A 16,856-nucleotide genomic window follows, 5' to 3' on the forward strand; every position below is an offset into this window, starting at 1 on the left:
CAGGACTCAGGGATGGCTCCGAGACTGATGGAACCTGGGGGGAACAGCCCAGGAAGGAGACCGCTGCCGTGCGCATCCAGAACTAGCCCGGCCCGCGGCGGCAGGCCCTCAGTCGGGAACTGCTCAGAAGCAGGCACAGGAAGGTGAAGTTCAGACACTGCCGCGTACAGACAGCGAAGGACGAGCAACAGATAAAAACAAAAAACCAACAGGAGGAAACGAGGCTGGGGGGAAATTACATAACATGAATGTGTGGCACAAATGAACAGTAACCTCTTAAAAAAAAATTTGTTTGACAAAGCCCAACAGCCTGGAAACAGAAAACGCAAACAGAAGAAATTACAGGCAAAGCAGAATTACTGGACATTAAGAGAAGGCGAGATGCTGAAAAGGGCCGTGAGCGCACTTTGTAAGAAGGCTGACTGGTTCTGGAACCAACCGGAACAGGAAGGCAGGGCCCGAAGGGCCGGGGAGGTCGGAGAAAGAGTCAGCCGCTCACTCACAATCCAGGGAGAGAGGACGGTCAGGGCAGGAGAGGGATTCTGAGGCCCTGCGCATGGGACACAGATGGGGGTGGGGGGGCTGACAGCGATGCCCTGTGAGGCTGGAGGGGAACCCGGGAGAGCTGCGGTCCTCACGACCCACACGACGGAGGGGAAGCTGGGCTGCGCACACGAGGACTTCTACGAGGGGACAGAGGAAACGAAATGGCTGATGGGGCAAGTGAGAGGGGGCGGCACTGACCCCCAGCAGCCGAGTCGAGAGCCGAGGGGCCAGCAGCGGGGACGCCACCTTGGGCACTCAGCTCCTGGAGAAGGGACGTGGGTGAGACACACGCCTGAGGTTCCCAGCGCCCCGCCGAGGCTGGGACACCCGGGGCCTCCGGTCTGAGCCGCCCTTCAGGGGCCTCAGAGCGTTTCCGCTAAGGCAGGGGTTCCTCAACTTCTCAACTGGCATTTTGGGGGGAGAATTTGTGGTTTGGGGGCTGTGTCGCCGGCCTCTAATCAGGAGCACCGCCCAGTCACTACAAGCAAAACTGTTTCTGGAAGGTGCCAAATGTCCCCACACACCCCCCGCTGAGCAGCCTGGCTCCCAGGACAACGAAACTCGGGAGAGAGGCACATGCGCACGTGTGACTGCTTGTCACCTTCATGTAACTGAGCAGGTACACATGTTGCAGAGAACGGGGTGGGGGGCGGGGGGCGCGAATGGGCGGGCGCGCTCAGGAGCACAAGGGTCCTACCAGAAAAGTTTGCCGGCCTGTGCTTCTCCTCCCCGGATGTAATGGGTTATTTCTTTGGTGAAATTCCATTCTTCTTCTAACAGATTTTTTAAACTATGGGACGCCTGAGGTAACTGCTGTAGCATTTGGATCCAGCTTCTCATGTAATCAAAATACACCTTAAATAAAGAAACATAAAGGGAGATAGTTGAGAACAGAACTCAGCAGCTCACGACATTCACCTCTGCTGACCTGAAAGCCACAAATGAGAAGGGCAAAGTGGAGGGGACGTTGAGGCACGCAGCCCTGCGAGAAGCAAGATCGTTCATTGCATCACCGAGGTCTGAATGGGCACTTCTCTTAAACTGTGCAACTCAACTCCTTGGCAATTTAACACATTATTTATAATCCCCTCAAATTACCAAGAAAATAAAATGTTCACAATGTACACAGAAGTAAAAAAAAACACACAAAAACCAAGATAATAATACCCAGAAAATTTCATTATTAATATATTATGAAATTATTCCTTTAAGAGGTTGGGATCTTTACTTGTTGAATCACCTAATTTAACTTTAGACAGTATCTTCCGTGTTGAGAGGAAAAGAGCACACTTTTCGCCATCATCCCTTCCTGACCCCCGGATTTTTATGACACGGTTTTTTTCAAGATGTATGATATATAAGTTATGGGATCTAATCAAAATACCCAGGTCTTCTGAAATGGGGTTTATGTCCACCACAAATCCTATGCAACAGCTCTCCCATCCCTACATCCTTATTTTGATGTATCTGCTGCTTCCCAGGGTTTTACTGTCAATTAGCTTCTCTCAAGACAGGTTCACAATTATTAGATTACAAAAACTCACCGTCTGTGGATTCTCCTACTGAAAGGACAACTTGACTGAGCATAAAATGCCTGAATTACACGTTCTCCGCTTCAGAATGTTTCAGGCATTGCTCCCGGACTACTGTCTGCCGTTGCGTGTCGTTCGAACAAAGAAACCTGATGGCAGCCTCGTCTCCCGCTGTCCCCGCTCTCCTCACGCCCTGAGGTGCCTTGCTTTTTCTCTGCCCGGATATATACGGGATTCTAGATCCAGTCTCGGATCTCAGTGACTTCCCCAGGCTACATCTTCGTGTTCGCTGGAGTGAATGTTTTCTGAAATCCGGTACTAATTTTCGGGAGGTAAATTTCAGGTCTTGATTTCAGAAAACCGTCTTCTGTTGTGTCTCTGGATGCCCCTGGGCTCCCCCAGCCAGCCTGTGGGGTGTGAATCTGCGGTCTGGGGTCCGTTATGAACACAGCTGTCGGGGTATGTGGAACCTAGCATTTGTGGGTCTACCACCATCTCGTCCAAATGACACAAACTCTTAAATACGAGGCCAGGACCCCCTTTGGCTTCTCGGGGTGCTGCTCTTCTCCCCAGCTTCGCTCATGCCCGGCCGTCTCCCAAGGAGTGCACCTCTCCCTTACGGCCCCATCACGGGGCGCCCGTGTGACTGCGTACCCGAGGGCCGGAAGCAGTTGGCATCCTCATGAATCCTTTGTTCATACGGTCACCTTCTGATTTCCGACTGCTGTCATCCTGTCCCTCTCTGGTGTCCAACACAGTCTTCTCTCCATCCCAGACTCAGCCACCACATTATGTTTCATCCCAGATCTTGTCATTACAGAGTATCTCCAGGCCTCAGATCACCCATCCAAACGCCTGATTCTACAACTCCTGTCCTCATTCCAGTTTTCTGTTCAACTACCACCACCATGACCATTCTCGTATTGAAACCTTATGTGAACTCCAGTCCATGGGTTTCTCTTCCTTCTCCAGTTCGCTACTCCCTTCCTTCACTCCCTCTCCTCCTTTTTTGGCTTAGAGCCCACACGGTCAGCTCTCCACACCCCGGCCACCCCCCACCCTGCCACCCCTCCCTCTTCAGCTCACCTGCCAGATCCCCAAAGCACGGTGAGCCCAACAAGTCCGCGCCCCACACCCTCACTCAAGAAGCTGAGGGTCGTGAGGGTCGCGGGACAGGGAGGAGCCCCTGCTCTACACATCGCGATCCCGACCACGTGGTGCGCGCAATACTTCTATCTCCACTCGACCCGTTTTCCTTCTCTCTACGACCGCACTTTGAAACCCCTCCATTTTCCTCAGACTGCCAATGCCCACCCTCAGCCCTTCTCAGCAGATGATCTATCTCAGCCCTCCTAACGAAGAGAAGTCATTAGATACAGGATTCCTCACCTTCTCCACCCCAAACACACACACGGCCATGTGACATCTCCTCCTAGCAGCGGCCGAGCGAAGCGTCCTCCCAATCTCAACACTTGTGTTTCGAGACCCGCCTCCTCATGGCATCTGCGGAAGCTCACAGTATCGAGTTCCCCCTCCTCTCATACGTGCATCATTTTGTTCATCTGTCTCCCTCCACAAAGTCAATCCCCAAGGCTTTCAAATGGCCTCCAGTAAGTTCTATTTAAGAGCTCTCACTGGACCCACAGTCGTCACTATCGGGGTACAAGCTGCACCCCAGCAGGAACACCGGCTGCACACGTCTCCCTTCTCCCCCCTGCGTCTTCTACAACTGCCACGTCTTGCTCCTCATTATCGCATTTTCATTCCTTCTAAGTTCTTTTTCTGTGGCTTCCTTAGATCCATCACACGTTCCTCCACCGCCATCATGTTCACTGCTTTGGTTACTTCTCAGGCCAGGGCCAGAGAAATGAGCTGAGACGGTTTATAGCTTCAATCTGGTTTGCTGCCTCAAGCAAACGCTCAGCAAGTCACGTCCCTGGACCTGCTCGCATGATGCTTCAGTTTTCCGCGTCAGGACGATGACGAAACGCGGAGTAAAGCCCCCAAAGTCACCGACGTTCTGCATCACGGCCTGCTCACCACTGCCTCCCGTCACCCTCCTCAGCAGCGGGATACGTTCGGACAACACAAGCGTGCCTGCTCCTCCTCTGTCTTGCGGACAGGCCACCGACAAGCCCTCCGCGGGGACCCCTCCAGCCTCTCCCTGGACCGCTCACACCCCCACACACCACCGCTCCAACGGATCCCTGGACGGGCTGTGAGATACCCAGAGCTTGCATCTACCCTCACGTTAGTCCAAACTTCAAGGCAAATAACCGTAACGGTCTTTTGGTCAGGCAAGGAGAGGAGAACAGTGTGCCAAATTTTCTCCTTTGCTGAACACGGAGTTTTTTTCCTTACTCGCCATTCCTTTGGCTGTTTTTGAGTTTCAAGAGGAGGCTGTGTGGCAAACACGATGCAATTGGCCATCCAAAGACCATTCCCTCCTTCCTTTCTAACGAACACACCGATAGTGTTTGGGTTCCCCCAGGTGTCTAAACAGGCCCGTGCCATTAGCCACTGAGCACACGTCGGGCACACGTTTAAAACCGCTGATAACTTCCAGCTCTTCATCTGTGAAGTCATGGAGATGAAACTAAGGGAGATCTTGTCTCACACAGATCATTGTAGCAAAACCAAAACAAAGTCCTAAGTACTTAGAGCTCTGAGGAGCTGCTGCGAATTTGGGTATTCCCTTCACCTGGCCTTCAGATATCCCACAGGCACACGGCGGACTCCGGACTCCAACACTGAATGGCCCGAGGGCACACCCTGCCCACCTGCCTCTTACCCTTCCTGCCTCAGTGACCGCACTGATAAGGGTGCTTGCTGTGTGTGCCTTTGTGAAACCACCAAAGACAGTTTGGGAAGCTTTTTGTCTTTTTAAACTCCTGGTTTAACCATCCATTGAGAGAAAGAGAAAAAATAATTTGCATTTGTTTTTTTATCATGACTTTTCTTTTTTTTTTTTTAATTTTTTTTCAACGTTTTTTATTTATTTTTGGGACAGAGAGAGACAGAGCATGAACGGGGGAGGGGCAGAGAGAGAGGGAGACACAGAGTCGGAAACAGGCTCCAGGCTCTGAGCCATCAGCCCAGAGCCCGACGCGGGGCTCGAACTCACGGACCGCGAGATCGTGACCTGGCTGAAGTCGGACGCTTAACCGACTGCGCCACCCAGGCGCCCCTATCATGACTTTTCAATGATAAAGACTTTTCTGACCTAAGAAATACACTGTATTTCAAAATGTAGCCAGGTTACACACTCTGGTCTTTTATGCATTCACCCCAATTAAGAAATAATTTCAAACTCTAAATTCTTTCTTGTAATGCACCAGATATTATAAGTCCCCCTCCTAGCCACCTTCTTCTTTATTTTTTTTTAATGTTTATTTATTTTTGACAGAGAGAGAGAGAGAGAGAGAGAGACAGAGCGCTAGCAGGGGATGGGCAGAGAGAGGGAGACACAGAATCCAAAGCAGGCTCCATGCTCCGAGCTGTCAGCACAGAGCCTGACGCAGGGCTCAAACGCACAGACCACGAGACCATTACCTGAGCCGAAGTCAGACGCTCAACCGACTGAGCCACCCAGGTGCCCCCTTTCTATCCTTCTGCTGTAGCAACTGGAAAGCTAAACATTTGAATCCCCAGCCTCTGCCACAGTCAAGAGGCCACACCATAGGTTTGATCAATACGATGCAGAGGAAATGTGGTGGGTGTGGCTTCCAGGAGAGCGTTCACTGCTCTGGACTTAGCTGGCAAGGGCACTTTTCCCCTTCTGCCCTTCTCTTTTCTTCTAGCCTAGAAAGTGGGGGTGGTACCTGGAGGTGCTGCAGCCACCCTGACACAGGACACAGCGAAACGGCTTGCAAAATATGTCTTGAAAACCTTCCCCTTGGGGCGCCTGGGTGGCGCAGTCGGTTAAGCGTCCGACTTCAGCCAGGTCACGATCTCGCGGTCCGTGAGTTCGAGCCCCGCGTCAGGCTCTGGGCTGATGGCTCAGAGCCTGGAGCCTGTTTCCGATTCTGTGTCTCCCTCTCTCTCTGCCCCTCCCCCGTTCATGCTCTGTCTCTCTCTGTCCCAAAAATAAATAAACGTTGAAAAAAAAAATTTAAAAAAAAAAAAAGAAAACCTTCCCCAAATAATATACCCACAAGCATGGTCATTCTTGTATTGTTTCATCAACCTGCCAGGTTACAGAATCATCTGTGCATATGCCCGACTCAATCCAACAGGTACTGGCTACACACTATCCTCTCCCAGACATCACGGGAGACAAAGTAACTCCAGGCTACAGCCGCTGGCTGATGACGCTTTCAGTAGTCTGGGAAACCTGAGAGCAGAGAAATGGTGTATCATTGCATATTTCACCGCACAGCTCTAACCATGACTGCGTAGAGTTCAGAGAAGGTGTCGACAGAGGCACGTTAAAGACTGAAATTGTCAGATAAAGCTTCCAGAGAAAAGCAAACCTTGCAAGTAAGTCTTAAATGGGCACCTAAGGTAAAAGGATACGTCCACCAGGAGCGAATAATCGGAGCAACAGGACAGGGGTTACAACGTGTGTGCATGCGCACAACTCACATGGTGTAAGGACTGGGGAGCTCCTCTGGGCAGGTCTGCTCCTGCCAAATCCCATTGTAATTCCTCAAATGGGCCCAGTTCCTCAGCGAACTCTGGCTCCCACACGTCCCCAAGCTAATTTAGGTGACCCGTCTCCAAGTGGTCACCGCATTTCAGAATCCCGCCCAGGCACCTAGCCCTCACGCCCAGGGCCCAGCCAGACTAGGAGCCTCTAACTGTCACTACTGTCTTCTCAGTCGTAGCGCCGGCCACACATTGCAGAACAGCTGAGGACAGATGGCTCAATAAAATAGGACCAGGGGCGCCTGGGTGGCGCAGTCGGTTAAGCGTCCGACTTCAGCCAGGTCACGATCTCGCGGTCCGGGAGTTCGAGCCCCGCGTCAGGCTCTGGGCTGATGGCTCAGAGCCTGGAGCCTGTTTCCGATTCTGTGTCTCCCTCTCTCTCTGCCCCTCCCCCGTTCATGCTCTGTCTCTCTCTGTCTTAAAAATAAATAAACGTTGGAAAAAAAATAAAATAAAATAGGACCAGACTATGACTCCATTTCTGGGCCGTTCTGCTCTAAGATGAAGAGTCTTACAGTTAACAAAATAGGGTAAGCTTCGCCAAAAATTCTAACGCAAAAACCCTTGAGCGTTTTTTAAAACGTGGATTTAGGAGACACAAAAGTAATCCAATACTAGATGAAAAGAATCAGGTTAAAGACTGCCCCCTCCCTCTCCCTCCCCCCGCCCCCCACCCTCCCTGCCCTCCCCCCCCCCAGTGCAGCTGAGAAACCCCCCGCTGGGCCTCACCATCAGCATTTTGTGCAGGTCCTCCTCGAAGGCATCGATGTTGCAGTCGGTCTTCTCCAGGTCGTCCAGAACCTCGTGCAGCATGAACTGGTAGTACTGCTTCATCAGAAGGCCGCCCTTCAGCACCTCCTTACACTCCCTCACCAGCTGCGGGAGCACACACACCTTCTGTGACATCGCACACCAGGGCCGCGCCATCTGTCAGCCCACACACCTCCCACCTAAATCCTCAAGAAGTCTCGAAGTCCTAAAGTGTTTCCAATTCTCTATCAGCTCCGTTCATATACATATCTTAGCAGTCTTGATTAGGAACAAAAAACCAAAAATAAGTATTTACTATTACAGCATGAATACACAGAGAGAGTACCAGACAGGCAAATGCCGATTTGTGACAATACGTTCCCCTACAAATAAAGTTATACAGAAGAGACATCCCACACAGTAAGGTCTATTTTTCTACGATTTTGCATCATAGAAGACAATGGATAGAAAACTCTCCTAATGAAACTGCTTATTTTTAACCAAAAACATAGTAAAGATTCAAATACACCTACATACCACAGGGCACGACAATCTTTGCGGTAATTTAGTACAGTAACTACGTGATTTGTGGCCTTTACCATCAGAAGCCTCTAATAATCACAAAAATCAAACCTAAGATCAATTTGATGAAAACAGAGGTCAAGGGAAAACAAAACTAAACAAACAGATGAGTGACCCCACACACTAGGCCCAGGAGGCAGCGGGACAGGAGGGAGGGAGACGGGATGAGGTCACTGGCCCTCCAGCCCTTCCATCACGGCATCTCGCTAGATTATCACAGTATTGCTTAAAGCAACGGGGATTCCATAAATACGATGTACCTAGATAGCAGAGCACTGCTTTAGCCAGCTGAAATCTTTTTTTGAACAATGTTTAAGGGTAAAAACTCATCTCCTTTTCTTTTACTTGCATGTGTGGGATGAACAGGTGGACACAAATACACCGAAACAGTTACAGTGGTCCGCTCTGAGGGGCAGGATCATAGGATAATCCTCATTTTGTCTGATCATTTTCTGTACTTGTCAAATATTCCAAAATTAGTACAGATTGCCTTTATACACATAAATTCCCTTTCAAATGGTTCTAAAAGTAATTACTCACTATCAGGGAGCCACGGCTAGAGCGACATCTACTAAAAGCTGTTCTGTTCAGATGTACATTTCTCGGTTAAAGATGTCACTTAGGTGCTTATAACCGAATCTTTGAATGATCTAAGCCAAAACTTGTTTTATTTTGATTCTAGCAATACTACATTCATCTAAGTTTTGTTTTTTTATTTTTAAAAACATTTTAACATAAACTACTGTTTCATCTTCATAAGAGCCCCACTAGCAAAAAGTAAACTCTGCCTTGTTTTTACCAGGTTATATTCCTGAATATTGGTTTTGTGAGAAAGGAAGTCAGTATATACCCAGGCCTGCTAAAGCCTGCTAAATTACCACTGCAACAGGTGGACAAGTGAGAGGCACGGCCACGGCCACAGTGGGCAGTGAGCAGCAGAGCGAGGGAGAGAAGAACACTCTCTGGCCGGTGCTGGGCAGGAACCCAGGAACCCAGGAACCCAGGAACCCAAGCGGCAACAACGAGTCATGCCTTCTCGGAGCCACACCACCAAAGTCAAGTCCTATTCTGTGCCTATCCGATGACCTGTGCTTGTCCCCAGGTGCCATCCCATCATCCCCCTTCCATCCCCAGGGGACAGACAAGCACAGTTGACAAAAACATACCTTCCCTCCTCCCCCAATCGGAATTATTTATCTTGTATAGTGGATATCCGTATGGTTAATACCATAAAGTACGAATACAAACACTCACCAGCATTCACCGTGCTAGAGACAACTGCCTCCAGCCCTTCCTGTCACCTGTGGAGTATCAAACTCCCTAGAAAATCCCATCCAAAATTGATAAAAAACAAGAAAGCAGAAGCTGTCATTACTATTTAAACCATGCAACTGTCTACATGAGCAGAGTCCAAACAACTCCCAGCTGCACACTCGAAAGACAATGAATGATCTGTTTACAGGTAGCTTCACTCCGACAAGAAAATAAGTGTAAGGAACTTAAACTACTTCTCCTGAGTGAATTTTAAGCTCCCAGCCTTCAACGGCTAATGTTGGGAGGCTACGCTATTCCACCACCATCCCTCTATATCCTTCCGGAACAAGAAAGTGATGGCAGGAAGGCGAACCACAGTCTTCTCTTTGAGGACTACATGCAAAGAACGTTTGAAATTACCCTAAAAAGAGCAGCTTAACAACACCAACATGCACTCATTTTTCGCTATTTGCAACAATTTTAAAAAATCCTCAAAATAAAGACTATAAGCCTGTAGAATAGCATAATAATTGCTAACTTTTTTTAATCAGTCTTGGAAACAGACCTGCTTAATACTCAAGAGAGACGGTTCTCCAGCAGGCCTCTGCTCCAATCTTAACTTCAGACACTCATGTATGACATTCAGAAGGACTCGACAGAGGACCAGGAAGGCAGGTTCGAATGAGGGCAAGTCCATGGACTGGAGTTCATCCCACGACACAGTGCTGCATTTCTGCTCCGAGGAACATGGCGTCCTGGATAACTGCACATAATCTGAACCCCACATGGGGTCTGGAAATTCGGAAAACTAGAACAAAAATTCAACAAAAGTTACAAGAGCATACAAAAAGAGGTGCTATGGTTGTGGTTGTAACTACTATTCCCTATAATTTGCTGGCAAACCTACAAAAATCACAATTTTACAGGTAAGATAATCTTTAGAAGAATTCAACATGTTTAACATAGACCCAAGCAGTTCTAAAAGTAATAGAAAATCCTAACAAGAACTAATACCAAACTATGACATTTTTATCAAAAAAGCATAGTGGAAAAACTACCAAGTTCATCATTTTCATCACAAATTTTATCATCATACTTAAACTACAACACTTTACTTTTAGGGTTAGATACAGTACTATCCACAACTATCTCTAGACTGAGAAAACTAGAAATTATTAAAATCTGAGAAAGATTACCAGGGAGCCATTTACATAAACATAAAAACTAGCTGATTCTACCAATTCCTCTGTCCGTTGCTCTCCCGAGCTATATAAAAAATTTCTAAACTTGACCTGGCTGGTCCCACTCAAATGTTATTTGATACCCCTGGGAATCTCAGTGTCACTCCCCTTTCTTACAGTTACTCCATCCAATGCCTTATGCTGTTCCTCATAAAACAGGGAGTTTGGAGCTTCCCCACCGTTCTTAAACTTCTGGCAACATCACCCTGACCAATCAGATCCAAAGACCTTCATTTCTCCTTTTACTGACAAAACAGAGGCCAACAAAATTTGAAAACCTCAATTTCTCTTCAATTTAAAACGTCACCAATTAGAACTATTCTGCCTCAATGTCATTCCTATCTACGTTCCCTGTCCTTTACTGAACTCTTAACTCGTCTCCTCTGCTCATATCCTTTCATGCTCAACACAGATTTCTGCCTTTAAATTAACACATGCTTTAGTTTTCTGTAAGAGGCCAGAGTATTTAAAATAGTGCATCATTTTTAAAATGTGATAAACGTGGTTAGGGTTAAGACATGTCTGTTTAAAAGCTTTAGGCAATATAGGGGCGCCTCGGTGGCGCAGTCGGTTAAGCGTCCGACTTCAGCCAGGTCATGATCTCGCGGTCCGTGAGTTCGAGCCCCGCATCAGGCTCTGGGCTGATGGCTCGGAGCCTGGAGCCTGTTTCCGATTCTGTGTCTCCCTCTCTCTCTGCCCCTCCCCCGTTCATGCTCTGTCTCTCTCTGTCCCAAAAATAAAAATAAAAACGTTGAAAAAAAAATTAAAAAAAAAAAAAAAAAAAAAAAAAAAAAGCTTTAGGCAATATAAATGCTTGTTTTTCTCCGGTGCAGAGAGTGGTACCAGATCAAAGGCTGATGTAAAGCTCTATGAAATTCCGTAAGCTCTCTATGATAAAATTCTAAAGAATTCTTTTGGCATTCCCTAGCGTCCCAGTCCGTTTACCCACATGCTGCAAGCTCGCTGGGAAAGAGAACAATCCCTACTTGTCCACAGTGCAAGAGAACACCGCCTGGGAGACTCAATGGCCAGACCCACACAGCTGCTGGGAAAACGTGTTCCTCCTGGTGGTGCGTGGCGGGTCAATCCCTGTCCAAGGAGGAGCAGGCGTTAAAAAACTACTGAGCACTGAAGAGGAAGTGGCAACTTTAAGGAAACCAAGGTGAAGAATCAGAACAGCTGACACTGATTTCATGTAGGAAACAGAGAGAACCATAAAATACTCTACTGCAAGATCTCATTGCAGTCCTCTGGAAAAACAATTTAACAAACCAAGACTTCTATAATAAATTCAATAAAGGCAGTAAGAACAGAATGAATGTGATAAAAATTAATAACTTAGGCAGTAACTACAGAAATTATCGCTGTAACAAAGAGCAAAAGAAAAAGAAACAAATTTTGGGTGAAAAATAGAGACACGGGAGTCAGATCTAGGAGCTTAACGTAAGAATCACATGAGTGCAGAAAGAACAGGAGATGGAGAGGGCTGTTTGCACAGTCAAGATACCACTAACGTGAAGAAGGAAGAAACCTATTTAGATAAGGAAGAACTCTAAGTACAATTCCTTTATCTTCACTAAAAAAAACCCTGAGGAAGTATAGTAAGGTCTAATCAAATAAAAATTAAATCCAAATAAAGATCGTAAGACAAAATACCCAAGGAAGTGAGAAGCCATGAAATTAGCAGAATCTACACAGGCAGATACAACTCCAGGATGATAACTCGGTTAAAGAGTTATAATGCAAGTTCTAGAAAGGAGTATTTGAATTTAAAAAAAAATATATATGAGAAAAAAAAACCTGGAAAGGGGCAATAAAGTGCAAGAATGGCACTATTTGTTATTATTTCCTTCATTTATTATTACCTCCAGTGAGAAATACAGGGTTAAATATGGTATAAAATCTGTGATCAATTCAGGCAAACTGGGCTGACTCCATCGTACACAGACATCAATAAAAATGCAATGTAATTACAAATCATAATCTCACTGACCTTTTGTGTGGATTAATAAACTCATTCAATAAAACTCATGTGGAAGAAAGTAATGTACAAAAATAAAAGCAGCCCAGAAATTTTTTTTAAAGAATTAATGGGAACGGGGCACCTGGGTGGCTCAGTTGGTTAAGCATCTGACTTCAGCTCAGGTCATGATCTCACGCTTTGTGAGTTCGAGCCCCACGTCGGGCTTTGTGCTGACAGCTCAGGTCCCAGAGCCTGCTTCGGATTCTGTGTCTCCCCCTCTCTCTGCCCTTCCCCTGCTCATGCTATGTCTCTATCTCTCATTAATGAATAAACGTTAAAAAAAAATAATAAAAAAAATGTTTTTTAAAGAATTAATGGGAAGAATTGCCCCACACAATGGCAGACCTTACTAATGAAACTACTTTATGTAAAATAGAAAAGTACTGTAAACAGATCAGCAGAGAAACATATCTAATTATCCATAATTTAATACATAAAAAAGGCAGCAGCTGAAACAGTTGGACAATGGATAATCTAATGTTCTAGAAAATTGAAAAATTATCTCCTTACCTCCCTCTATTACTAGACCTCATGCTGTCACAATTAACCATTTTTTTAATTATGTGGCTGTTTAGAAATTCTTGCCTGATATGAGAAACCAAAGTATGTATTAGTGTAAGTATAAAAATATGTTTTGAACATACATATTTGGAAAGACTCCAAACGTACTAAAACCTAAACACAGAGCTATACATTAGGTTAAACCATATGAACTTGTCATTTTAGGCAGTCGAAATGACCAGTTATTTCTAACTGTTGACCAGTTAGGCAGTCAACATAATAACAGGAATTCTGGAAAGACAGTGGTGGCAGCAGAATTTTGATTTCCCTTAGTTCCCCCATAAGAACAGACAAAACTAGGACAACAAGACACACGTCCAATACAACTTGGTGATGAGGTATTGCCATGAAGTCCAAAGTAGAAGAGATGGGGAGAAATGACCTGTTCCGGACCCTGCAGGATCAGCACTTGTGCAGGGGAAACCCAGGGGATTACCAGGGTGTCTGATGGGCCTAAAGAGGCAAATTCCACAGTCACCAAGGACCATTCGATAGAAAGCTCACTGCTTCCATTGAGGACTTCAGTGAGAAGAAAGCAATTTGGGCCCAGATTCACAAGTGAGGTGAAAGCGTTGTAATAGGTCTGAAGGGCCGAAGCGGTTTAGGCTCCCCAGACTCTTAAATAAAACTATCCGCTAAAATCTTCTTCCAGGACAAACCTGCTAAAGTAAAATCCAACTGACCTGCAAACTACAGCAGACGTAAAGCAGCGAGAGGGTCCAGCAGTGGGAGGGGAACACAGCCAGAAGATCTCAAAAAGAGAGACTATTTTTTTGCAGTTCAGAAGGAGAAGCTCAAAGCTATAAACCTAAACACGTTCTGAACTCTCTCTTTCCTTAAAGTCCATGAAAACAAATGTTTAAAAAAGAGCAAGAGGAAAGGACAGCACTAGAACCCACTAGGGCTGGAACCCATACAAGGTTATTAAGCAGAGAAAGAAAGAGCTGAACCACTTTACGGACAAAGAAAACCGGCCAGAAAGACACGCCCACTAAACAGAGCTGTGGCCCAATTTTCAAAAAAAAAAAAAAAAACGCTGAAAGAAATTAAGAAAACCACAGAAGATATAAAAGAACAACATAAATTAAAATTAGAAGGACTCAAAGTGATAGTACTCAGAAGATAACTTTTCATCATTTCAAAAACAGAAAACAAACTAGCAGGAACATGAACACAAACAGAACAGATCATGGCTTCACAGAAACAGGAGGTAAAAATGAAGAAAATGTTATATATCAGAAAGGAAAGAAAAGAAAAGGAAAGGAAAGGAAAGGAAAGGAAAGGAAAGGAAAGGAAAGGAAAGGAAAGAAAAGGAAAGAGAAAAGAAGATTTGAAATAAAGGGACAGAGAAGAGAGGGAAAGTAGGTCGAAAACATATACAGCGGTGGTTCCCAGAGAAGAAAACCAAATCAATGAAACAGAAAAAAGTTAAAACAATAAGAAATTCACTTGAAATTAAAAAAAAAAAGATAAAAACCAAACAAAACCTGAAATAATATATTAAAATGGCACCATATATTCAAAAATACCAATGTGGAAAAACCAACACCAAGTAAACCAGTTGAAGTTTGAAGAAAAAGAAAACAACAACAACAACAACAACACAACGATCCTTTGGGCCTCCAGGTTATAAATAAATAAATAATACAGGTGAACAAAGGTCTTACAAGTAGAAACAAAAATGTATTGTCATCAGACTTCCCAACCTCCATGCTGCAGGCCAAAAGACAAAAGCATCATATATATCAAACTTCTTCAAGGAAAGAAAATATAGGCCAAAGATTTTATAGCCAAACAGACTTGCAAGAGTAAATGCCACAAACTGTTTGGAAAATTCAAGAACACAGAAAACGCTGTTTTTGTGAACCCTTACTGAGGACTACTACGGAACAAAATGACTCAGAAGACCATTAACAAAAATCAAAACATGAGTCTCAAAAATTAAAAAAAAAGCCAAAAACTTTCTATCTATATCTCAATCTCTGTCTGTCTACTTCTCTATGTCTGTCTATCGAAACTCACACACATACTCCCCTAGAGCTGAAAGGAGGGGATAATGTAAGGGAGAAAGTGTGGTCAGTAACAGCTATACTGTTGAAACACCGCAAGGATCACAATCTGGGGGGCCGGGGTGGGGGGCGGGCATATGCAATTTCTTAGCATTTCACTGGACATAAAAGAAAAATTACTTCAAATGAAAACCTGGGTTTAAAAAAAAAGGTTAATTCCAATATCCTCATAGTTGAGAACCCACAAATAACAACAAAAAAAATGTTGGGCTGGGGCACCTAGGTGGCTCAGGTTAAGTGTCCGACTTCAGCTCAAGTCATGATCTCCCGGTTCATGAGTTCAAGTTCTGTGTCGGGCTCTGTGCTGACAGCACGGAGCCTGGAGCCTGCTTCAGATTGTGTCTCCCTCTCTCTCTCTGCCCCTCGCCCACTCACCCTCTGTCTCTCTCTAAAATAAATAAACATTAAAAAAAATGTTGGGGCGAGAGAGAGCAGTAAGTATATTATACAAAGATATTAATGTAAGTATAACCTTAAGGGGTAAAAATACACTTGCCATATATTAAAAGTAAATAAAGAAAACTGCATACACAGCTTATATTAGAAAATGGAAGAATAAAACATAATCTTAAAGCGTAATACCTTTATCAGAGAAATCAGATTTCCTTGAAAATATATTATTCCATAGATTTTTCTCTTAAAGCATTTCTCATAACTCTTGCAAAATTAAGGTTAAAAAGCAAAACCTAAAAATAAAAAATACACATAAGAGATCTCTGAGTGGGTGAAGAAAATGTGGGACACCCACATTTGGGTGGGTATTATTCAGCCACACAGACGAATGGCGCATTGATACAACCACAACGTGGGTGGCGTGAAAAAAGCCAATCCTGAGAGACCACTAGAGGATTCCATTTACAGGAAATGGCCAGAATAGGCAAATACAAAGAGACAGAAAACAGGTAAGGGGTTGCTCAGGGCTGCAGGTGGCGGGTGGAAAGACTGGAGGTGGCAGCTAACTGGTCGCGGGCCTCGCGCGGGGATGCTGAAGATGTTCCCAGGTTACGTGGCACTGATGATTACACGGCCCTGAATACACTGAAAACCCCTGAACTCAACACTTCAAAATGGTGAATATCATGGTATGTGAACTCTGTCTCAATACAGCTGTTATTTTAAATAGATAGCCAAAAAAAGAAGAGAATCTAAATACATGTCCAGTTGGTGGCATAACCATGAAGAATTATTCAAGCATCTTTGAAACACGGTAATTTGAGGGCATATCCCCAAAGGGCTGTTCCCTAAGGATGGGAACGTCTCAGAGAGACAGTCATACATTCTATGTGTCCCGAGGAAGTAGTATCAATGCCATTAATCAACCAATCAATCAAGAAATCCTGAATCTGATCAAGCCACTAGACCTTACAGTCACTTTACACAGAACAAAGAGAAAAAGGAACACATAATAGGACACCTGTAGGTCCATTTACCAAAATTCAGACTGTGGGAGACTCCACAGGGTAAAAGGCCCAGGTTGTTCAATAAACATATGGCAAAACAAAGGGAGGGGGACTTACACTTAAGAAATATAATGAACTGTTACCTTGTGTGATGGATATTCGAAAACTGATGATTTAAATTGTTAAATGTTTTTCAAAGAAAACCAAGATAACTATGACACAATCAAAATATGAACATTAACTTGATCTTT

At 45.1% G+C, this 16,856-nt stretch overlaps 1 protein-coding gene across 3 annotated transcripts in view; it reads right to left on the reverse strand.

Annotated features, from left to right (window-relative positions):
* The window catches only part of MAP3K4 (mitogen-activated protein kinase kinase kinase 4), a 114,112-nt gene that overhangs the window by 33,954 nt on the left and 63,302 nt on the right, over positions 1–16,856 (reverse strand). For all 3 annotated transcript variants that reach the window (XM_047101695.1, XM_047101696.1, XM_047101694.1), the window contains exons 4-6: positions 9,877–10,119; positions 7,455–7,601; positions 1,244–1,401 (exon numbers count right to left, since the gene is read on the reverse strand). In XM_047101695.1, the coding sequence (XP_046957651.1) occupies positions 1,244–1,401; positions 7,455–7,601; positions 9,877–10,119 (548 nt within the window). The remainder of the gene's footprint in view (positions 1–1,243; positions 1,402–7,454; positions 7,602–9,876; positions 10,120–16,856) is intronic.

Source organism: Lynx rufus, unplaced genomic scaffold, assembly GCF_022079265.1.
Source record: "Lynx rufus isolate CCGP_SWC_20201006 ecotype Redwood Valley unplaced genomic scaffold, mLynRuf1.p SCAF_6, whole genome shotgun sequence".
NCBI classification, from domain to species: Eukaryota; Metazoa; Chordata; class Mammalia; order Carnivora; family Felidae; genus Lynx; species Lynx rufus.